General features: G+C 41.8%; 1 protein-coding gene across 2 annotated transcripts; it reads right to left on the bottom strand.

Moving 5' to 3' along the window:
• Positions 1–14,691: 14,691 nt before the first annotated feature.
• LOC134622583 (echinoderm microtubule-associated protein-like 1) lies at positions 14,692–23,756 on the bottom strand. Of its 2 annotated transcripts, none has more exons than XM_063468020.1 (7): positions 23,452–23,756; positions 18,038–18,232; positions 17,343–17,472; positions 16,463–16,564; positions 15,979–16,010; positions 15,853–15,879; positions 14,692–15,553 (listed from the first exon to the last, which is right to left on the bottom strand). In XM_063468020.1, exons 1-7 carry the CDS (start codon positions 23,609–23,611, stop codon positions 15,279–15,281), a joined length of 921 nt encoding a protein of 306 aa, XP_063324090.1. In that variant the 5' UTR covers positions 23,612–23,756; the 3' UTR covers positions 14,692–15,278. The 2 variants fall into 2 exon arrangements, with proteins under 2 accessions (XP_063324090.1, XP_063324089.1); XM_063468019.1 differs by lacking the exon at positions 23,452–23,756 and adding an exon at positions 18,631–19,039.
• Positions 23,757–24,462: the final 706 nt, after the last annotated feature.

The raw sequence follows: 24,462 nt of genomic DNA, 5'->3' as shown, positions 1-24,462 counted from the left end.
ATCTTTGCTGTGGCACTCCAACTTGTGGTCAGTTGAAATTATGCTATATCCTGTTTCCTGTTTTACTTTGTTGGTGCTTGAAACACATCCGCAACATTATCGTGTCCACCTGGCAAAATGACTCACTGGGCATAATTCAAAAAAGCAGAAACCTTCGTATTCAGCTCACAGGTTACACTTTAGATCAGAACATCAACAGAAATAAAATAAAAAGAGAGAGAAACCAGGAAATCTCATTAACCTTTACAAATGGGTTTTTAAAGCATAGATCAATGCAAAAGATTAGAGTATTCACAGACTGTATGTAAGATATATCCAACTAGTAGGGCTGGTCGATATAATATTCATTGTAGCATGAGATGGCGCATTGTCTTGCATGAAGATGGTTTTGTTGCAGAAGGCACAGTTCTTCTCTTTCTACCATGGAAGAAAGTGGTCAGTCAGAAAGTCCACATACTTTGCAGAGGTCACTTTCACACCTTCAGGGACCCGACCAGCTCTCTCCCCGTGATTCCAGCTCAAAACATGACTCCACCACCTCCTTGCTGACGTTGCAGCCCTGTTGAGACATGGTGGCCGTCCACCAACCATCCACCACTGCATCCATCTGGACCATCCAGGGTTGCAATGCACTCATCGGTGAACAGGACTGTTTAAAAATTAGTCTTCTTGTAGTTCTGGGCCCACTGCAGCCATTTCTGCTTGTGAGCATTGGTGGCCAAATATAAGGTTTATGCACAACTGCAAGTCTCTGGAGGATCCTACACCTTGAGGTTCGAAGGGCTCCAGAGGCACCAGCAGCTTCCAATATGTGTTTGCTGCTTTGTAATGGCCTTTTAGCAGCTGCTCTCTTAATCTGATGTATTTGTCTGGCAGAAACCTTCATCATTGTGCCTTTATCTGCACAAACCCATGTGTGCTCTGACTCAGCCACAAATCTCTTACATTATGGTGATCACGCTTAAGTTTTCGTGAAATATCTAAGGTTTCATTACACATCCAAGGCACTCAACTATTTCACGCTTTTCAGCAATAGAGAGATCATTTTTCCTTCCTATATTGCTTGAAAATGGTGGTCTGCTTAATAACGTGGAACATCCTTCTTTAGTAGTTTTTCCTTTAATTGGGCTCACCTGGCAAACTAATGATCATAGGTGTCCGAGATTGATTTCAATCATCCAAAGAGCCCTGAGACACAATTCCATCCATGGGTTTAATTGAAAAACAGCTTATTTAATCTTTATGACACTTAATAATTTGGAACGCGGTGTAAATGTAAATAAAATGTAAATGAATGATGCAATGTGACTTTGAATGCAAATTTAAAGTATTTTTGTATTTTATTCTCATATGATGTAATGTAAAATGGAAAGATTCAGTAAAATTGCACACTTTTTTACAGTGTGCATGTTTTTTTCCCCATCCAGTCACATTATATTCTGTATAATCCAATCTAATTTCTTGCTTCCGTCATCCCATCAGCACCCACCTGTGTGCAGTCACGCTACACGACCCGCAGCAAGGTGGAGAAAGAAAAGGGATTAAACGAGTGTGAGCGGTGTGACAGAGAGGACGTTAAACGGCTCTTTGACGTTTCCTGTGCTCTCAGTCGATCTCATCCTCTCAGGCCCGGGGATTGAATCTTTTTTTTTTTTTAGCTGCAAACAAATACTCACACGTGCACCAGCAGCGTGCACACGACGTCTGACTCACATGAGCTGCACATTTTAATTTTAATTACACCGCACACCAATGGGAGATGGCAGAGGAGACACGGAGGGCGGGCGGGGAGTGATTTCCCTCTCATTCACAAAGATCCCACTCTTAAACACACACGCCCGTCTGTGCAGATCAGCCTTCCCACTCTGCCTCTTGACGCCTCCGTGTGCATCATTGTGACTCATAAACAGCACTACTGTCACCTAAAATGAAAATGTTATTATTCACACTCAGACACATGACCACACACCTGACTCTGGAGGCATCGTAATGTGCAACATCATTCTCCATTTTGAGCTGTGCGTGTCAGACTGCATTTAGACAAATGTGGTTATTACAGCAGCATTCAGCACAGACATCATTACACAACCTGTTAGCACCAGCATCTCCAACATATGAAGATATACAAGCCACTAAGAGTTCATCCATTTACCCTAACCAAGGAGACAAAGCACAACAGCAGCTGAGCTGTGACTAAATGGTGCACTGATAGCACGCAATAAAAGCATCGTTGCTTGCAGCTTTTAGTAGGAAGTTAACTCTTAATTTACATGCTACAAAATTACATTGCCTTTGTTAGTTTAAAATAACTGATGCCTGAATTGTGGTCTGTGGCCTTTTTCCAGTCCTTAAAGTAAAACATTCTTGTATTGCAGAGAGGTGGGTGACACAAAGAACAGAACAAAACGAAATGTGTGTCCCACAGTTTGCATACCAAGACTTACACCAACATTAAACCAAAGCTACAATCTTTTCCTGTGCCATGCGCTATGAATCATTAAAAAGTGGATCATGTTGCACGCAATCATTGCACAGTGAAAGAAAGTACAAGACACATCCCCCTCAGCCTCCTAGTAGAGGGACCTATGGTGTAAATTTGAAAATCCGAGGTGATTTTCAGAAACATTGACCTTTAACTTTGACCTTGAGGTCAAGGTCACTAAGATTCGAAATTGTCAAAGATTTTCAGTTGATGTTCCCATGCTGTGAATTCCAAAATCCTACGTCGCTTCATTCTCGAGTTATCACATTCACAAACTTGAGTGTCCACACCGCCTGCCCACCCTGCTGCGTAACAGCAATACCCCATCAGCCTTTTACAGCTCTGCAGATATGCATCCAAGGATTGCGTAATCCTTAAAATGCTATAATATTAAGTATTAAACTTTATATTTGTATTGGAAAAAAATCAATCCACTGACACAGTCCAAAAGCAGTTGGTTATATGATTTTTCCCAACCAGCTTTAGCCAATGTTCCCTCTAAGCTGCGCGCGTGCGCAATTGCGCACTGTTGGGACGGTCTCTGCGCAGAGAAAATCTGCGTTGTGCACACACAAAAAAAAATCTAACCTGAATTGCAATTAAAGTAAATATGTGCCGACACCGGCGTTTTAGCTAGCAAAGCGGCGTGGCTGATGTGGAGTGAAGCCACGTTAATGACAACGTGTACAACCATTGGAGATGTGAGCAGGACAGACGGAACAATTGACGGAAAAAGTTTGGACTTTATACCAGTTTTTAAATTGTGTTGATAGGCCACGTAAAACCAGAGTTATGATAAAAATATTTGCAATGTTTGGTTTTCTTCCTGAATACTATCATTGTTTATATTTACTGCGGGAAGAAACGGTAAAAACGGGGTTTTATAAGGAAAACGCTCGAAAGCGCTCTCCGCCTGTGAGCAAAGACGAAACCAAAACACCCCACCCTTTCCCATTGGTCGAAAAATGTACAATGTCGACCAATCAAAACATGGCATTTAGTTGTTAAGAAATGGGAGGAAGTTTTAGGAGTGACGGCGGTGTTTTGAGATGTAAGCGATTTGCCACGTTTAGCGCAAATCTTGTGTAGTTAGTGTGTAGTGTAGTCAATAGTTTTGTTGTGTGTCAGAACAATGAGGCGACTGCTAAATGTTACAGGTGTTACAGGAGTGATACATCTCCTGTTGTCAGGCCTGCAGGTATCAGGCTGTTGTTCTCCTTTATCTCATAGTGGACAGAAATTATTTTTGGAGTGGCACAAATAATTTGTGTGGCATCAAATTTGATGCAGAACACCTGATTGTTCTGTAAATATTTTTGAAATGTTTGTTTAAAAACGCCTTGGCTGCATTTTTAGGTAAACAGCTGCAAAAAACTTTGTTTGCAAAACTCAGTTACTTTTTTGAAGAAGTAACTATATAATTAATTGCCCAACATTGGTCATTATATACTGTATTTTGCAGACAGAGAGTTACAGGACTCTCTCACAGACCACAGACTCATACTCATAATACAAGTCAGAGTTTTATTTTTTTTTTTAAAAAGAAAAGAAAAGAAAGTTGTGTTTTCAAAATTGGAGTTCAAGTTATTTTTACTTCCAATAGTGTTAACATACTACACAGGTCATGAACAAGATTTTTTTTTAAATTTTCATTGTAAGTGGGCTAAAGCAGTTAATTAAAAGTAGTCTAACATAAATGTAAATGCTGTAATTTGATTATTTTAATAAACCATGTAACTTGGATGGATTCGACGCTGGCGTGACCACAGTGCACACGTCTGCTGTTGCTCACAGTGGTCCAAGGGACCGCTCAGGGAGTTTGTGTGTTCGCTCAGACACATGAAAAATTAGAGGGAACATTGGCAATGACTTGTGCAAAAATAATGCAGGATTGAATTCAATTCTGTTTTATTTATATAGCAACAATTCACAATAAAAGTTACATCAAGACTAAAAGTATGTATGCATGTAGGCTCCAAATAAGACCAATGCACAACCATGCACAATGCAGTGTGGAGCTGGAAAACCTTGAGTCCTCACATGGATCTCCCCCACCACAGATCAAAAACTGCTCAGCAGTGCCTCAAGGAACACAGTAAAGAACTCAACATATTGAGTTGGTCTCCAAACTCCAATGACATCAATCCGAGCATCTGCTTGATTCCATTCAATTCAATTCAATTTTATTTGCACAGCGCCAAATCACAACAACAGTCACCTCAGGGGGCTTTATATTGTAAGGTAGACCCTACAATTGTAATGCATCCAATATCACACAGAGTCCAAAAGATCCATTGCTAATGTCTCAGTGCCACTATATTTAAATTTATATATGATCGTGGTTTTTAGACATTATTTTTAGCCATTTTCAGCCATGAACTGCAGCCTTGAACTTTTGTCGACATTACCCGGCAGAGGTGCGCATGAGAAGGCAAATGTCCAGTACAGGCTTGGACAGTCATCAAAGCTGACAGGACCCTAGTACAAAGCCCACGTGATGCTCCAGTGCGAGAACAGCACAGGTAACAAGGGAATTCACAACCAGCAGTTTGCACATCACGTGTTCTGCCTCCAGCACGCAGCTAAACCAAACAGCATTTCAGGTAGTGAGGGTGCAAATGATGGGAATTGTCGCTGTATGCTACATGTGAAAACACCTCTGGACAAACTGATTCTTCTGATGTTCTCCTGAGCTCATGCATGAAGAAGGCTTTTACCTTTCTGCTGTTTGGAGTTCAGCACAGCAGCAGCAGTCCTTTCTGCTCATGAGTTTGATGTGAGCTGTGCAACTGAACCAAATGACATCATTTCCAAATGCTGAGGGAAACTGGTTGATAATTATCTATAACTGCTCCAAAGAGTGACCCCTCACATACGCACTGCTTCTTGACCCATGGCTCATATGAAAATATTATTTAAGCAGCTTTAACTAATCAGCGCTTTGTCTTTAATGATTCACACAAGATTATTTTTAAGGGAGCACATGTGTGTTCCTACCAAAGTGTGGGAACATAAGATGACTAAACTTTCAACATGTCTGGAACAAAAGGTGAAAATGCCACAGTTTTAACACTGGACCAACAATAAATGTGTCATCAAGAATGCACACCTGTAACAGCTTCAAAGCACACAGCTGTGAGATCTGGGAACAATGGACCGAGGGGGAAATTTGACCTCCACTGGTGTGTATCACTCCCTGGAACAGCGGGGCATAAACCATGACATTTCCGTGATTTATTTTAGCTCAGACGCTCGCTGCACCGACTGTGGGTGTAGAATGGAAATGTGCTTTGTTTTCTCCCAAAAGTAGCCTCTCATACGGTACATTTGCATTACCTCGACATAGGGTTATACTGAGTTCATCTCTCTGTTTGCCCTTGTCATGCATCAATTCAGCTCACTATTAATGCTAGTATTCATATGGGTCACACGCATACCACCAACTGATCCTGTCAATACACATCAGGCCACGAATGAGATTAATAGGGTCTACACTTCACTTTCAGACCATAATGAAAAACCATCCACTCAAATGGAGGCAGTGGTGATGACGACAGGCCGCAATGGGCAGGCTCAGGCCACAGGCTAGACCGCACATCAACAGTTTAGTTACTGTATGTGCTCTTTAACATGTAGTTAACGGGCACACAAAGCTTACTGGAGACCTTTTAAAAGGTAATAATAGCTATGAGTAATGTGTAGTAACATGAAGTGAAGCAAAACAAAAACAGGTCCTTAAAGCTTCTCAGTTACTGAGGCTCGAATGATTAAGACTAGAAAAATAACGGTGATGAGTATAGTCAAATGACCTATTATTGGGCTTTTCTTGCTATTCATTACAGTATCTCTAAGGTGCCAGCAGAGGGCTTCACATACCTTATCTTTGAAGGAATAACATTGAAAATCCTAAACTAGTCATAGCATTCAGCTGCAGAAAACAAAGCGAAGCAGCAAATCATGCTAAAAAAAACTGAGCAACTCAGTCAAGCGCAGTCCCATTTTAAAGGTTCACAAGACGAGTGTTCAGAAAGGAAAGAAAGTGATTTAATACAAGAAAAAACAGGTTGCCGCATTTGTGAAGGATAGCAAATGAATCAAAAAGATGGATGGGAGGGTGAAGAAGAAAAAAGAAGAGAAATAATCGACTTCCAGAAGGGGAAACAAGCCAGGAATCAAGCCTTTAGCCCACAATTCCAGAAAACAAGTGCCAAGCAAGGCTTTACTGTCTCCTCCAGAGATCAGCACCTTCCACCTTTCTCCAGCTGGAGATAACTAAAACTAATGTGGCTAATCACAACAAATGAAGAGCAAATACAGTGGTACAAGCATTGGATTCCTTCAGTAATCTTGTGTTTATAGCCAGGGTTCTCGATGTGCAGCCTGAATTGTGCCGATAGAGCACAGAGGGAGACCAGGGGACCTTTGCCATTCGGTTGTATCTCTTGTGTTCTCACCATCATGCCTTACAGACAGTGTCGAGAAATCTCACCATTAAAAATGACAGTTACCAACAAAAATATTCTAAACATAACTACTACAACCACTATTAAAATATGCCTGATGTGTGCATGTGCCAGTTCCTTAAAACCTGGCTTAAAAAATAGGCGGGGGGGGGGACTATAATACGAATTCTCCAAAATACTGCAGTTTGCCTCATTATAGAAAAATACTGGATGAAAAACTGCAGCCCACAGCAGCTCACTGAGATCAATGCTCATTAGATCACAGCACAAAACAACTGTGGGTGTCCTACTGACATTTGCAGCACAGAGAAGACACAAACGCGAGCGACTCGGACCAAAGGACCAAAGGACCTCTCGGTCATGATGAGCAGAAACAACATGCCCGCTCCATCGCGCTTGCAGATTTGAAGCCACGCAGGCATTTAAAGAGAAAGATAAATGAAGCCTACACAGTGATCAGGCGAGATGCAGGAGCCACAGCAAACTCTGCTGAAGCAGAGGCTTGTGAACCATAGTCTGTGTTGCCACCTACAGAGCACCTCCACAAAGCACACAATCTGTCCTCCTAAATCACAGCTGTCTGTTTAACTGGCTGTTTAAGTGACAACAGAGTGTTGGGTAAAGCAACATTACACATAGTTTGGACTCGTGCTGGTAAAGTTTGGATAATGTGATCACAGTGTGCACAGCTTTTTTGTGTGTGAAAAACAACAAAAAAGTAAGTTTGCCTAGTGCACAATGCAAACTTTCACAGGAAGCGGTTGATACGTATGTGTTAACAAAATAAAAGCTGTTTTATTATCACGACAGAACAGGAATAATTTATTTACAGCCTCACATTGACCTTGGGTCACATGCACATACAGACACACACAGTAATACCTTTATCAGGACACTACACTGAGTTACATTTTCATTTCATTGCCTGGAGAGTTACTGACAGCAACCACTGCTTAACACTAATCCTACCCCCTAAACCTGGGTTTAAGTGTGCCAGGTTTGCTATTCCTTATTTCTGCCATATATATACTGGTCCCAGGACTCTGGAACTCTCTCCCTTTGAGCTTGAGATCTGTGGACTCGGTGGTCCATCTTTTTAAACTTTAAACATTTTTGTTTTTATGTTTTAGCTTCTGTGAAGCACTTTGTGATTTTTGTCTTGAAAGGTGCTATACAAATAAATTTTACTTACTTACAACGGTGGATGTTCACATGACGCAAGCACACAGTTTCAAAAAGGAAGGTCAGAGTATGTGCAAGTGATTCCTGAGCCAAAATCTCAGGTTTCAGAGCCCCCCAAAAGCCTAAAAGCAGACATTAAGTCCCCATCCACACATGTTCCCACCTTCTGTTTGTGATGGGGAGCTAATCAGAGGAAAGCTGGTTCAAAGCAGGGATGTTATACTCATTTTACATCATAGGACACATGATGTTGGAGTCTTAGCCAGGCTCCTTCTGTTCCCCATTCCTTATATTTGACATTCCTGGCTTAAAGGGAGGTTGCCCTAAATGCTCCTTGTATCTCTCATGAAATGGACTGAGGGGCCTCACTAGAGTGAAATAAGTATGGATTATTTTAAACCGGAATCAAGAAAAGCCAGACTAGTAGAGCCCAAGAATATGAATGTCGAGCTGTAAATGAGCAACAACAGGACCCCTTTATTGATTTATACTATGGGGAGGTTTGCAGGGAATAGGTTCCATGCAAGTAGTGCTGGCATCCCTCTACATATCAGCTATTTTTCATCCTCTGATTGTCTCACAAGACATACCCTGAAAAATCCGCTTGCTGTGCTGGAATTAGGGCCTGGGACTAACTACGAGGAACACATGAGTGTATAATTTAGGAGTAGGTCTGGAAGTTGAGGCATCCCAGAGCTCATATTTCCCTTCACAACGAAATACCCCATATATATTCATGCAGTGTAACCTTTGGACACCTTGCATTTATCAAAGCACACAGGATCAAAAAACAACAACAAGCCACATTTTTTGTGTCCTTAGCAGGGAGGCAGACCGTCACACACCATGAGTAACACCACACTATCACGCACACTCCGTCACCCACTCTACTTTCTAAGCCAACAGCAATTAGACTCAGCTGATTTTTCCTCCTGTTCATGGTGAACCTGTGCCAAACGCTGCTGCTTCTGCTGCCTCACCCACTTCTGTGAAGCGGCAGCCTCGCAGCTGATTGGAGGGAGGCTGTGACGACAAACCCGGGCCTGCCAGTAACGTTTTACCTGATAGGCACTCACACTGGACCACTCAACCCAGCGCCCTCATCTCCGAGCCGCGTCTGGATCGCTGTATCGAATGCTCACAGCTGATTGGTTCCCGTGCGGAGAGGTGTGTGCGAGCGTGCACGCTGCGCAGGTTTCACTTTTTCTTCAGGTGATGTTTAAAAACTGCAATCGCAGCAAGTGTTGTTAATTAAGTGCACCTTAACGCCACACTACTGCACGTGTAGTCTGGTTCCCATGACAAGACCTTTTTTTCCGCCTGTGCAGAGTACCTCCACGTGAAACATCACCGAGCGACCTGGAGTCGGCTATTTTTTTTTTTTTTTTTAATTCTTATTATTTTAAATCACAGGCTGACCTCAGTGTGCTTCTCTTAAAGGTTCATATTTTGTCGGCCAACAGGTGACCTACCGGTCAATAAAAGCGCGTGCTGCCGTGAATCCCGGGCTGTGATACACCTACTGTGGCCTCTAAATTCAGCTGCATCCCATAAATTGTCCAGATTCCCTGTGAATCAGCCCCACATCCCCTTAATGTCCCTAAAAAATAAAACCCACCACCACAACCAGTGCAGAAGTCTGCGCTTTTTTGTGCAGGGAAAGACCAACGCATGCTTCTCCTTACCTCATCGTCCTTCTGAATGAAATCAGTGATGCTCCCTGTGAGCTCAGTCCTTCGTCCTCAAGTTCGGCTCTAATAGAAACGATCCAGGTCCAGCAAAAGCAGCAGATCTGTATGGTTTTGATAGGAAGAAGAAGAAGAAAACAACTGCGAAGCCTGCAGCCGGCTGGACGTGCAGATGCTGAGGGTGGAAAAGGCGAGAGGGTGTGGAAAAATGCTACACGGATGCCCACAGTTTTCGGGTCTGTCTTACAAAAAATAATATTAATAGAAAATAATAATAATTTAAAAAAAGATCTTCCTCCGGTGTGTTTCAGGCGGCTGCTGGTTCGGTCGGGGCCACTTCAGAGGGCAGCACGCCGCTTTCCTAAGGACGAGAAGCCGGGCGGAGTGGCTGACAGCGGCTTTTGAGGTGCCATCTTTTCCTGCCTCCAACCACTGGGAGGCTGGATGGATGGGGAGGCAAAGAGGAGGGGGTACACGGAGAGAGAGAGAGAGAGAGCAGGCTGCTGGAATATTCAAGTGTGGCTGGTTTTGCTGCACGGCAGCGCCCTCATCCCGGCGAGGTTGCAACTGTGCAGCTGATGAGGGCAGGTAGGTAAACTCCCTGTGTTTTTCTGAGCACATAAAGTTGGACCACATGAATTATGCGCAATCCTTTTAGAGAAAAATATATTATCAGAGTCGTTTTATTACGCAGTAGACCTGGAAATAGTTTTTACAGTGATTGGAGAGAAACCCACGATTACCACAAATACTTTAAGCCTTTAAGACCCTAGAGAAATAGGCTAGTATTATATTACTGTATGATGTTGATGACTGTGTGTGTGTGTGTGTGTGTGTGTGTGTGTGTGTGTGTGTGTGTGTGTGTGTGTGTGTGTGTGTGTGTGTGTGTGTGTGTGTGTGTGTGCATCTTATTTCAAATTTGTATTTTCTTTCATATCCCATCCTTATCTTTGGCTGATGGGACCAACTCATATTATCACTGCATGTAGAAAAATGGCACTGTAACATCTGTAACATCTGTCTCCTCACATGGAGGACAGACAGACTCGATCAAAGCTCCAGAACTGTGGCTCTGCTTTTCAGGAAAATGGGGTCTTTGGGTTGTATGGTGCGATTTATGTTCACACTGGTATGCTGTTGATTGTACATGAAAGTCAATAAAGGTTTGATCTGGGGGTTTTTTGTTTTTGTTTTCTTTGCTCATAAATCTAATGGGTCTGATGAAAGCTAGTATGAGACAAAACCACTGCCAATTTCTATAATGAATAAAATTCACATTTTATCATATATGTGGGTTTTGTGACAAAATTTTTATTATCAATTAAAACTAGAGTAAAATCTAGGTGTCCAGAAATAACAGTTAAATGTGCTTTATCAAACTGTAACTAAAACTATCAACACCTGGGGGCGCTGTTTCACTGAAGGTGTCCTAAAACCAGTGACTGTGCGGGGTTTTTTCTGGGGGGGTTGTTTGTTTGTTTGTTTTGTTTTTTACTTTATTTTAAGTCCTACCAACTTCCTGCAGAGGCTTTGGATACTTGCCGTTTTTGTTATTTAGTTTTTTTTAATGACTGAATAAAGGTCACATTGACTCCTTACACCACCCTGTGGTACAAATTGGTATTACATGAAAAATACAGACGTTTTAACTTCAACTGAATCTTGGATCTCTTCAACACAATGCGTGCAATATTTTGGACAACTGCTTGACATAAAGTCACTGCAGCCTTTTTCTTCACATTTTCTTGGTAACCTTAATTAACTTTGGAAGGCTCTATAGGAGGGAGTGAATAGCTTTGATTGGTCCGACCGTCCACAACAGTCCCAGTTTCTTATGTGGCCCTCTGAGAAATTTTTCACCTCTGCTCTAAACCATTTTTAAGCACGTGAATTTTTTTTAAAGTGCCCTGAAATGAATTAAAAATAAAAACTACATCCTAGAAAAATTAAACAATCTGAAACTTTTTTTGGGAACTTAAAAGTTAATAAAAATGAGGAAAAAGCCGAAAAAATATTTTATTGTAAAACTTGTCAGCACAGAAAAAATGAGGAGCCTTTGGGGTCATGTGTGTATGTTATGACTGGGACGCCCTGTGAAAATTACAGCCATTCTATATTTTTAAAATATTGTCAATAACAAATACCCCCACACTGAAATAAAAAACAGGGGTGTGTGTGTGTGTGTGTGGGGGGGGGGGGGGGACTAGTGCTGTAAGCAGCATAAATTGAACTAAAACATTTTAAAGAATCAAAATAAAACCTGACAAATGTTTCCATCATTTTAAAATCCCAATCAAGCCTTTAGTAGTTCTCCTGTTCAACAGCAGAGGTCCTATTAACTCCCAAAGAGCACGTGGAGGATCCACTTTGAGGTCACAAATTTCCTGCACTGCTTTTCTGTGTTAAATCTTTTTTGGATGCAGATTTTTCTGTTGAAACACTGAAACTATGTCAGATGCTGCACGCATTCTAAATGTGTTGTAACTTACGATGTTAGAAAATGTGATATTTTAAACATTTGAGGCAGTGTCCCAGGCCCCAGAATATGAAGGAGGTCCAGCTAGCATGCTGGGAAATATATTACTTATACATCCTTTCCTTGCTCTCTGTGATTTGTGGATAATGTGTGCAAACCTGTTGATGTCAGCTAATGCAAGAGCTTGGGTTTTTTGGCAAGTGTTTTATGATCAAAAGAGAAAAGACTTCCATGTCTTTGGATTTAGGCAGTGACTTTGCAAAGCGCAAGCCCCAAATGAAGTTCTGATGGGTGAGTACCAAGGTTATTATAGTCAGCTAAAATATTAATATAAGATATTAAAAAACACTTTTGTTGACTAAAATTAAAACTATATATATATATATATATAAATAAATAAAATATATATTTTTAAAAGATACTCGCAGCCCCTCATTCTCCTGTAGATAGATCACTTTTAATATCCCAGGTGATTATTAGAGAAGCTGACCTCTGACCTTAAGCTCAAGGTCACCAGCATTCAACCTCCTCAGTTTTTGTCTTTGCTTGTTTTCGTCTTGTTTTTTTTTAATTAACTTGCTCGACGAGGTTTCGATGCATGTGTTTATTGTGACTTTTCTTCTCTACATCACTGTGAGTTAGCTGATTTCAAAAAGTTCAGTTTTTTAACACCTATAACACCTGTACTTATTTTCCTAAATTGTGCCTCTAACATATGCCCTCCATTCAATATAAGAAAAGAGACTAAAACTGACACAGAAATGAGTAAAAAGTAAACTAAAACTAAACATTTTCAAACCAAAAAACTAACCTAAGAAAAGCAACTGACTTTTGAAACTCTGGAATTAATTGAAACTAAACTGAATTACAAAAACAAAATTCAAAATGAAAGAAGAATATTAAAAAAGAACTAAATAAAAAAAATAAATGGTGAGTAGCCACAGGATAGCAACTACCACAGCTAGCTGCAATCTAATGCTTCCAATACAGACATGTACATTTTGCTTTTGATTTAACCATCAGTCTAGTTATCATTTGGAAGTGAGTGCCATCGAGGGAGGGTGTCCTATCACAGTCATTTATAAATCTTCAGTTCATCCATAAACATAATCTGACAAAATGCAAAATATTTATGGCCAAAAATCACCTTTTGCTTCCATTTCAAGTCTAATACATTTGATTTCTAAATACTAGAAGAAAAATGTGCTCACTCTCTGTATCGAAGGCCTCAAATGCCAAAATGAATTATTAAATACATCATTAAATAATTTATTAAATGTGTCATTAATACATTAAAACTGGAAGTAACTGATTTAATATATAAGTTACTTCAAATTAAAATTCAGTTTATTTATTTAAATACACAAGAAATGTATTGATTTATTTATTTCCAATTTTAACTGATTAATGACACATTTATTTCATTTTTTTTTAATGGTACATGTATTTAATTCATTTTGGCACCCGGGCCATCCAAAGCTCATGACCTCTGATCTTGCACATGCAAACATGAAGTGAAAATAACACCACGGGTGGGCAGCATTTCAGCAGAAAGCTTTAGTTTGACTGATCTCGAGGTTAGACTGAAACATTTTGGTTTGTCACTTACTCTAAAAGTTCAATGTGATAAAGTCATGGGAACATTGCAGACGAATCACAGGACACCTGAACAATTTTGACGCACCTGCTCATAGACACATTCACTGCACACCTAGACTTTTCAAGGCTTTGCCAAAGGAAAGTGCGTGTGAATTAAAGAGCCTGTAACCTTCCAGCTCTCTATTACAAGCCTATTTGCTGTCCAGTTACACAGCTTTGGGCCAGTGTTAGTAATAACTGAAGTTTGATTAGTAATTTATTTCAACATGTGAACAATATACGGGTACATTTAGAAAAGAAAATAAGAGAGTTAACAGGAAAGTTAACAGCCCAGCTAATGTTTGGCTGTGTGTGCTTACTCCATGAGGCTCCTCATCCTCAGCTTTCTTCTGAGAAAGGAAAATTCCAAGATCTTTCACAGCTCATATGCGTGGAACAATCAAATCTGTGAAAGCTAATACTGGAGCGTTCAGAGCTCCAGTATTACAGGCTGTGGAAACTGTAGAACCGGAAACTGTTGCTCTTGTAATTCTCTTAAATGTCCACTTGAATGCTAAAAAAAAGGTCACAGTACGTGATTTTCAACAATTTCCTGCTCATCAAAGTGTTCAGCAGCCATTAGTTCTTTTTAGCTACCTCATAAAAGCCTGTTGCTGTCATCATATTAAAGTGGCCCCATATTTGTTGCTATGTGAGCAGCTGATAGCTGGAGCATAGCTGTAAACCACCTCTTTCTTTTATTATGGTACCAGCCACCACCACATGCACACACTCACACACATTAAACTGAACCACAACAAGTGTTTTCACAGTGTTTGTTTTTATTGTTTCTCCTGATTTAAAATGAGACTTTCTGGGTACACACTGTAAATAATCTAAGGTGGGATCTAAGGTGGGACATCAGCTACGAAACCGAAAACATCACAGCAAACAGACTCGCTGGCACACATTGAGTTACAACAACAACAACAAAAAAAAAAAAAACCCAGCCTCTCTCTTACATCGCACACTCGGTGCCCACGCACTCGGCAACTTCTCACGCAGCGTGACAGAGACAAACATTAGCAGTGAACACAGGCCTTCGGTGAAGCGCTGTGCAGGTACCAGCGTGCGACAAATTGAGCTATTGCTATGCTGTGCGGTGTGGCTACGAATGCATCAAAGCTTTCACTCTATCCTCAGAAATAAGTCCCAATTGCTGGATTGCCACAAAACCTGTATTTGTAGGTTTCAAGTGGTTCGTTGAGGCTTTCACATATTTGTTTTTGGGGTTTTAGTACGCTCAGTAGCAGGGATGGAAAAAATAAATTGTCCACACTTTTCCCTATTTGTGCATTAAAAGTGAAGAAGAAGAGTGCAGCTCTTGTCCTCTGTGGTCCACCTGCGTGTCAGTAACAAATCTGAAAGTACTGGCTGGGTGATTTGATGGGGCTCTTGTAGCTCGACGTGTCATGCGGTGCGCTCTGGCCGCTTGAGGTCTTCTGGAGGTTTAAGGTGAAGGATGGGGTTGCTTTCCTCGCCTCTGGCTTGCCGCCCCCCTTCGCCTGAGGGCGATTAGGAGCGGGCGCGGGCCCGCTGTGGGCGGGCACCGCAGAAGCGGACTTGGCAGCTTCAGAAGACCCAGTCTTTCTTGTGAGGGGGCTCAGATAGATCTGCATAGTCACTAAGTGAAGCGGTGAAGTGAGGTGAGGACGGAGAGAGAAGGAGGCAAGAGTGGAGGAGTGACAGGAAAGGAGAGCGACGAAGAGAGCGTGAAGGGCGGATTGTGGGTGTGGATGGGATGAAAGAAAGACAAAAAAAATAAGGGTGGAAGGGGCGAGGGAAGGCACACAAGTCATGGTGAGATGTGGAAATATGAAAAGATGAAGATAAAACAGGAGCTCAAGCACAATTCGCTTCATTATAAATGTAAACAGTGGCCGTTTTGCGTTACTGGGGGTGTCAGACAGGGACGAAGCCTACCTTTGCAGTGTGTCACACGCCTGGTTCCTGCAGCAAAGCAACACACATGCAATTCAGAGTTAAACAACGCCGGGATTCTTTCACAGTCCTGTTCTGAATGCTGCTGGCGGGAACCAGTCAACTTACCTACATTCACTGCAGCCTCTCTGGGTTTGCCGCTGTTATGTTGACGGAGAGAGAGAAAAATGATACAGAGATGCCAGAGGACACGAGTGGGAGAGAGAAACAAAGAGATGCAGGGACAGAAAGAGAAAGTTAGCAGATCTGAAGGGAGATTTCATCCGACTATAAAAGGCTGAAATCTTGACACATCAGTTTCCGGTTGAGTAATTAAAGGTTTCCTGTGCTCGTGCCCCGCGTTTGCTCTTGAAACAGGATGTCTGGGGCGGAGATAATTTTGATTTAAATTTAGAAACAAAATCGGCCGTAAGTCACCTCGAAATCAGCAGAGATCCACACATGATCTGGTTTGTGAGAAGTGTGTACGTGGGCAAAGAAATCTGAAACACGGTTACACAACTCTGCTGTAAATTTGACAGACGCCTAAGTTTGTTGTGTGTGTGTGTGTGTGTGTGTGTGTAAATTTAGAAATTCAATAAAAGCTTCTCACCTGTCCTGAACTTTCTTGCTGCTCGAGGCTGCAGAGGCGGGTCGTGTTCTAGCGGTCTTACACGGACTGTCTTTCACGCTACCAGGTGGGCTCTTCACACCGCTGGAAAGACGAAAAAAGCGAGTGGGGTCAGAAAAAAAGAAGAAGAAGAAATGGACAGCACAGAAGAGAAAGAGGAAAGAGCCAAAAGGTAAGGAGAGATTAATTAGAAAGGTGAAATAAGAGTGGAAAGAAATGAACCAGCTTTAATAAAGATGAGCGCGATGATGAGGGTGATTCTCCGTCTTGCTTTTTCCTCATACTTAGCGGCCGGCTTTAAGTGAATGGAGATTTACCACTCTCTGTGCAATTATATCAGAGTAGCCCAGATGTAGCACCAGCACATTAAGGTGCCACAGAGATATCTTATCATGCTCTCCAACTAATGCTATCTAATAGCAGTATCATTTGAAATGTAATTGAGAGGAAGAGATGTGCAGAAAATGGAGCGGCGCTTTATTGCTTTGAAAAAGAAGAGGCTGGTGTTGGGGATCATTACGGAGCATCCGTGTGCAGTTTCTTAGATACCGGAGGCTGTCTTTCTGATTGCCTTTGCATGTTAAATAATGAGAAGCGAAGCTCTCTAATGAAGACTGAAGCTGCTTGATTAGCACACGCTTGTATACGTTAGACTTCTCTTCGCTCCGAGTGGGTGAGGTGGGGTGAGAAGGCCTGCCGTGTGAGATCATTCCACAGTGAGCAGTAAAGAAATCAATCAGCAAATTTAATGCCTCGTTTAACGGCAGACATTGAAGTCGGCTTGGAAAATACACAACGTGATCTCCTGCACATATTCAAAAAGTGAAAATAATCTCCAGCTCCCTCCCAGAGGACAGGGTACCTTCGGGGTGGTGTTGGGCTGTAGTTCCTGGCTGTGGTGCTGGAGGGCAGCGTGGTGCTCTTCTTCAGAGAAGCTGTGCTGGGGGTCACCATGGGGGCTCTGGAGGGCAGAGCCAGAGACACTGGCCTGGCTGTGGGAGCAAACACACACGCACATTCTGTGAACTGTGTTTGTTGTGAATGCTCTTTTTGTTGCCTGCACAAACAAAGTCCCTTTTGAGAAAAAGCCATGACTGAATTTTTATTAGCATTTCTGTCGTTAAACACTGAGCACATAACTGGGTTTGCACGACTCTGGGATTCAGCAAAACAAAAATGATTTGATTGAGCTTCTCAAACATGATACTTTACTCTGCTTTGTGAGATTTATCTCTAAAATTTGAGCACACGTGCTTGGATTTGATAAACTGTGATATTCAATTTACTCTGTGACTACATATAGACCTAATCAACAAAACAAAACGCCTCTCTTTAAAACATCTTTTTTTTCTCCATTATGCGCATTTTTAATAATATAGTCCCATTCTAGCAAATGCACCTGAGGAAGAATGACTGAATCAAGCACATCATGTACAATCTATAAAAAAGTCGATGTCTTCTCGTGTACAACAGGCTGAGGGATTAAAGCACTTTATGTATCGACACACCTGAAATCCTTCCACTGGGTTATGGATATGACAGTAGATCTTTGCTCACCTTTGGCCCCCGGTGCTCTCCTGCCAGCAGCAGCAGAAGCAGCTGCTTGGTGCTCCTCAGAAATGTTGAGTCTCTTCAGGACGTCAGCCAGAGCCATCTTCAGAAGCTGGATTTCATCTTCTTGCATCTGCATCCTCTGCTCGAGATACGTCAGCCGATCGGCCACATCCAGGCCGCTGGCCGAGCTGCGGTCGTCTGCAGATATGAGGACAGATAGCATGACATGTTTTGCATTATCATTAGAAAAAAAAAGGCACAAAAGTCTAGGTCTTCCTTTAAACAACTGCCAGCCTGAAATAGATGCAAGCAGCTGACTTGACATCAAGATCTATAGAAGGTGTAATCAGAGAGTGGGGCGAGCTCTTTAGCGTTCCCTTTTTCATGGCTGCACTGTAGAAATCTAATGAGGTCATCACACAGCTGGACACAGATCATCCCTGCAGACACCATGCAGCAGCGTGTAAACAATGGCGTCAAAGCACACATCCAAAACACCTCTGCCACCATCATTTCTCTTCAAGTGATTTCTGCTTCATCTTTAACTGCAGGCAATCTGTAATCCAACACAGTCACAATGGGTCAAAGGTGGCTACCATGGGAGATGCTGGAAGCTGAGGAGCAGTCACGGTGCTTCTGCAGGCCAGAAGGGCCTTCCTCCACCCCTCCAGATTTCTTCCTCCTCTTCCTCTCCTCTCGCGAGCATACTTTTTCAGTCCTTGTTGCTCCTCTTGCTCCCATCAGACGGGCCTGCTCTCCCTCCATCTAATTTTGATCCGCTGGCGTTGACGTCCACTAAGATTTCATCTCTTTTGCTCCACTTATGTCGCACACAGACACACACACAAGATCAGCCTTTCTGGTATTTTAGCCGCCTTTTGTTTTTTTAGAGCATCCAAATGGTATTACAGCATCTGCAGCAGGAGATGAGGGTCTTGGTGTTTAGATCCTCTCACGTTTCCTTGGTGGTCGCCGGGTACAATCTGTGATGTGCAGTTGTGTATGACAGAGCTTAAAGCCCTTTGCTCAGGATGAGAGTGTATGAAGGTGGGGGCGGGGCTGATAATGCTTAAAAACTCTGCAGTAGTCCAATCCAGCCTAAATTGTGTGTACGTGTAAGTGTATTTGCATGTGTGTATATGTGTGTGTGCGTGTGTGCAGACTACAAAGTTAATCCCACAGCCTGAGCCTCTTTGACCCCGCCCCCACACGTAAGCCCCCTGTCACTAACAGCGCTGGAGACACAGAGGAAGCAGCAGAGATAAACCTGAGACACTGCTTGTTCTTGTGCCGTGAAGCTGTAAACATCTTGCACATCCACAGAGTTACAGTTTACAGTGGATGTCACTCTGAGTAACGGGGAGGATGAGGCAGAGACAAATAAAAACTAATGCATCCTTGTGGTTGCACAGGATTTAAGAAGAAAAAAAACCCCCAGTGAAACAGGAGTCAGCTGAACGGCATCATTTCCCAGTCGTGCTCAGCCAGAATATACAAGAAGGAGCAGGGATCAGTTGCATAATCTGCTTCCTTAAGTCAACAAAAACTCTGATTCCCAACCAGGGGTGCTTTTACCCGAGGGGGTACTTATCCAGTTTGCCAGGGGCTGTGAGGATAAATCGTGAAGAAGCTCAACTAATTTGATTAAGTAAGCATTTTGGTTTGATTAAAAAGTACATCAGCATAATGAGTTAGCTGTCCAAACCATAATACCACTGTTGCATGAAAACTTGTTAGCCAAAGTAGTTTTTTTTTGTAACAATTTTTGCACCTTGTACCTTTATTGTGATAAAAGAGTGGAGACAAGAAAGCTGAGAGATAGCTCAGCTAAGGGGAAAAGACACACAGTAAACCACAGCCTCGGCTCTAAACTTACAGCATATGGGTTGCTTGCTAGATCCATTTAGCTAAACAGGCTCTCGGGCTTAATTAATTAAACTGAATATACTAATAATGGTAAAAGGTAAAAGTAATAGATACAGGTATAAATATAAATAGTAATAGAAATAGAAAAGTAACAAAAAATGGTTAAGTGACTAAAAGTGCAAAAAATGCATAAATATCTGGAATTTTAACCAAACTACAATATAAAATAGCTAAAGGTGAGCCAAGAAAAGCTTAAAAAGGCTAAAAGTATAAAATAGCTAAAGAGTAGCTAAGAATAGTTTTTTAAAAAAAGGGTTAAAAGTATAAAATTACTAAAGAATAGCTTAAAAGGGGGCGAGAGTATAACAAACAGTAGTTAAGAATACCTCAAACGAATGGACAAAAGGCAGAAAAACGAAAGTAATGCTACAACGTTTTAAAAAGTTAGCGATAAGAACTGGTGGATAAAAAGGTAACAAGTAACACATAAACAAATAGCTTAGGGCTAAATGTTGTACTCATGAATGTAAAAGCTGCCATTTGTATATAAAATATGGATAATAACCACTGTGATGTCTCCTACTTTTTTTTGATGACTCAAGTTGGACTTTTTGACCATCACCATAATCTTGATCTTTTAAAACCATGTGTGAAGAGCCAAAAGGGAATGTAAACAGTAACCCGAGAACACTGATATCATTGTGACTTGTCAGTCACTGGCAGCGGCGTTCAAGACAAGCAAGGTAACATTGCTCAGCTTATGAAATATAAAAATAAACATAAATTAAAGTATAATGATCTCTCTCTTTTAGTGTCAGACTGAGTTGTCATAAAGCTTCATATAGAAACACAGCTAGGATTAGCAAGTAAATGAGCTTCAGTGATTTAGCATCGTACTAGATGAGTTCCCTCTTGCCAACCACCCATGGTCAACATGTGTGATGTAGAAGATTGAGTTTGAAAAAGCTGTTAATAACTCATTCAATGCACTGAAGAAAAGCGCTGACAATGATGGAGAGAGGACAGCAGCTGTGACCATGTCCGATCGAATAAAACAGCCAAGTTAAGCAGGTGCAGACTCACAGCACTTTCAGATTAGCATTTATGAGAATATCTCAGTCTACCATGTTTAATCAGCTGTTTTGCCAACACTCCACCTTGATTTTGCATTTGAATCCCTCCCTGTGGGTATTGACAGTTAACCATTAACCAACACACTGCTCAAGCCTTTTAATTCAGCTGATTTTTCTTCATTATTTTATTTTTAAATACTTTCTGAAAAATCAAGATATAGGCCTGTTTTTCTGAGCTCGTGAAGAATTGATTTTTTTTTCATAGATATGTGGCACTCACAGGACAGCGATTTAAAGAATATGATGCTGAACATAAAGTTTGAAAATGAGCCCAGTCTTAAACACAGCAGTAATATTACACTATTTCATACTGATGGGGGATTTTACTTTTAATATTTTACAATTTTCCAGATTCAGTAAGAGGACTAAATGTTACAATCCCTGATAATGCATTGCTTTAAATGAATACACTCATACCAAACAGACGAATCAGATGGAAACAATAACAATAATAATAATAATAATCTCAACTGCATTGACCACTATTATATAATATGCAGTTTAAACTCCAATCAAGTGGACAGGTTTGGAACTTACACTGTTGTTTGAATGCTTTCAATGTTTTCAGAATGTAGCGTCTGTGAAGTGCATAAAGTGCACGTTCAAACTATTTTTAACTCTCACTTGTTGCCGTAGTTCCTTTGAGAATCGAGTCTAAGCGATGACCTGTCCAGGATGACGATTTTCAGTGTAATTATTCAGGCAGTAATCCGCCTCACATGGAGAGTTGTGATTTTTGTGTAGGCATGTGATCTTCTGTTTCTCCTCCTGTCCTGACCATGACATCATCCTCGTGCTACCTCCACGCAGCCCATATGGGACTGAGATTAGAATAGCACATAATCCCAGTGCTGTAAAATGGAATTAGCAGCCCAGAGCTCAGTCTCTGTACTAACTCGGCCCCACAAAGAACAGGCAGGCACCCTCAGCGCTGCTCGCGCAAATGTAAACACACATGCAGCCCTGTGCATTAAGTATATCTGCTGTTTCTCAAACACAGTCACGCGCACGCACTGCCAAGTTATCGCAGTGAAGGCTTCCAGACTTCACACACTTATATACATTTGAGCAAAATGAAAATACGTTGAGCTATAACTTCAGCACGGAGAGCCAATGGAGCATTTTAATCTCGGTTTGCAGCTGGCGCCTCTTGAATGGAGGAACGGCATCTGTCTGCTCGTATCAGCAGTCAGCAGCCTGACACACACACAGGCCACGTGTGCGCACGCAGTCCTTCACATGTTAGTCCACTGATGCTAATATCCCAGCAGGGACCGGGCATTTCCCCAAATCTTCTCAGATAAGACACATCCCACAACACCCACAGCTTGACTATGACTATGTCACATGTGAGAAGTAAGAGAGATGTTTAGGATTAGTGTTTGACTTTATCTTGTTTATACAACCAATAGGGTCCAGCAACAGCAATCTAGCAGCCTGGGAAGATCTTTTTTTATTTGTTTGGTTGTTTTTCTAGCCAGTGTATTTATGAGAATGTGAAAGAACCAGAACAAAAACAAAATGTGTCATTAAAAGCAATCGTAACAACAATAATTTATGCCTGAAAAGAGAGATCAGGTTCTTAAAAAGTTCTGTCAGACACACCTGTTGAGTCACATTCTTCTTCAAACAAAGTTTCCAGCTCAGATTTGTTTTATTATTAGTTTTTTTCTCGACACAAATAACAAACTGATTTGAACAAATCTGTCATACTGGAAATCATGCATGCATGAGTTCTCCTTTTCTTCATTGTAAGAGTTATTCATAAGCCACACAGACCCTTTACCTTAGGTCCACCTGCGAAATTCTGTGCAATGCAATACAACAGTTGTGCATGAGCGCTGCATTTTGTCAGTTTTTTTAACGTCAAAAAGCTCACTGTTCTTATATCTTTAATGTTGGTTTAGCTTTGAGTTTTTAAGGAGTAAAATGTTAAAACGTCAAACTTGTCTCAGAGGAGATTTCACAGCTGTAACTAATAAAGTGGCCTGTGTCGTGAGAACTGTGTGTATTGCATTACGTGTTGCATCCAACACACATCTCTGCCACTGTGTATGAGGAATGGACAGCAATAATAGCACACGTAATTGTTCTTTCACATACTTTTATACATCTAGGGTTACAAACTATCGTCACCTCCACGCTCTTGGTTATAGAACATTATAGATAGATAGTATTGTTTCTATTTTCAATCTTTTAATTTTCTGTAGCTATCACATAAAAGTCTTTATGGTGACTTTTTATGATCATGACCGCTGTGACGAGAGAGACCAATCACACTACATGTTTAAAGGCTCCAGCTCATTTACTTTGGGCTTAGCGTCCTCCTCCATGCATCTGTGTGCAAGCAGATGTCAGACCAAAACTAACTGCATGGAAGTGATGTACGTGAGAGAACAAGCTGCTGTGGCTGTATACCTGTCATGAAGTCAGTGTCTGGTGCCAGCAGGGAGTCGCTGTGGTAGCTCTCCTTCAATGAGGGCCTCCTCAGGAGGCCGTGGGCTGTCTCCTCCATGCCTAGACCGTGATCCAGCAGCTCCTCCATGTGAGTGTCTCCCTCCGCTGTGCCCTCTGCCATAGCCCAGACAAACTGTGCAAGCAGGATCCCACCTTACTCTTACTTACTCTCCAAAGCTTTGCTGCTGAGCTAATTCACCTTTCCTAACAAACCAGTGGACACCACCTAATGCTTTCCCTCCCTCCCTCTCGCCTGCTGTCCTGTAAGAAATAAGTGGAGCGTGCTGGTAGAGGGTGATGTCACTCATAGGACAGATTAAGGACCCGGTAAGCCATCTGAAGCTCAAGAGAGGACAAGGCTGTGAGAGTAGCGCTCTCTCTCTCTCTCTCTCTCTCTCTCTCTCTCTCTCTCTCTCTCTCTCTCTCTCTCTCGACAGGAGCCAAGGAGGCCTCAGTTAGGGAGAACACTTTGATGCTAAATAAACCTTCTTGGAAGATAAATAGCTCAGCTCCTGTCTGCAAACATCCACCTACTGCTTTAAGCAGAAGGAGAAGATGAGTAACAATTACTGACCTGTATGCAAAGGATAAACACTGCCAACAAAAAAAAAGAAAGAAAAGAAAACAAACAGCAGGGTGGGACCATGCAATTTGCAGTTGCATGCAAAGTTGCAGACACGCACACAATTGCACTCCCCAAAACAGCTTACATCAGGATACCATCCGGCGTGGCCGGCCCTGGTGTACTGTAAGGATGATGAGATTCAGAGATTAGGCAGCAGAACTTGATTAATTACAGTCATCAGGAGGACAATAAGCCGGACGTGGTAATTAGACCAACAGAGAAAGAAAGAAGAGCAGATGAAAAGCTAGTTAGGCAATTGTGTCGGGGTCTCCCCCGGTGTAAGCTGGCTTTTTGTCTATTTTGCATTTGCTGGATTGATTCTTTCTCTAGCAGATGCTTCCATTTGC

Source organism: Pelmatolapia mariae, unplaced genomic scaffold (assembly GCF_036321145.2).
Source record: "Pelmatolapia mariae isolate MD_Pm_ZW unplaced genomic scaffold, Pm_UMD_F_2 NODE_ptg000053l+_length_149371_cov_1, whole genome shotgun sequence".
NCBI classification, from domain to species: Eukaryota; Metazoa; Chordata; class Actinopteri; order Cichliformes; family Cichlidae; genus Pelmatolapia; species Pelmatolapia mariae.
Note: the sequence above shows the minus strand (reverse complement) of the source record. Positions and strands in the feature narration are given on the sequence as shown.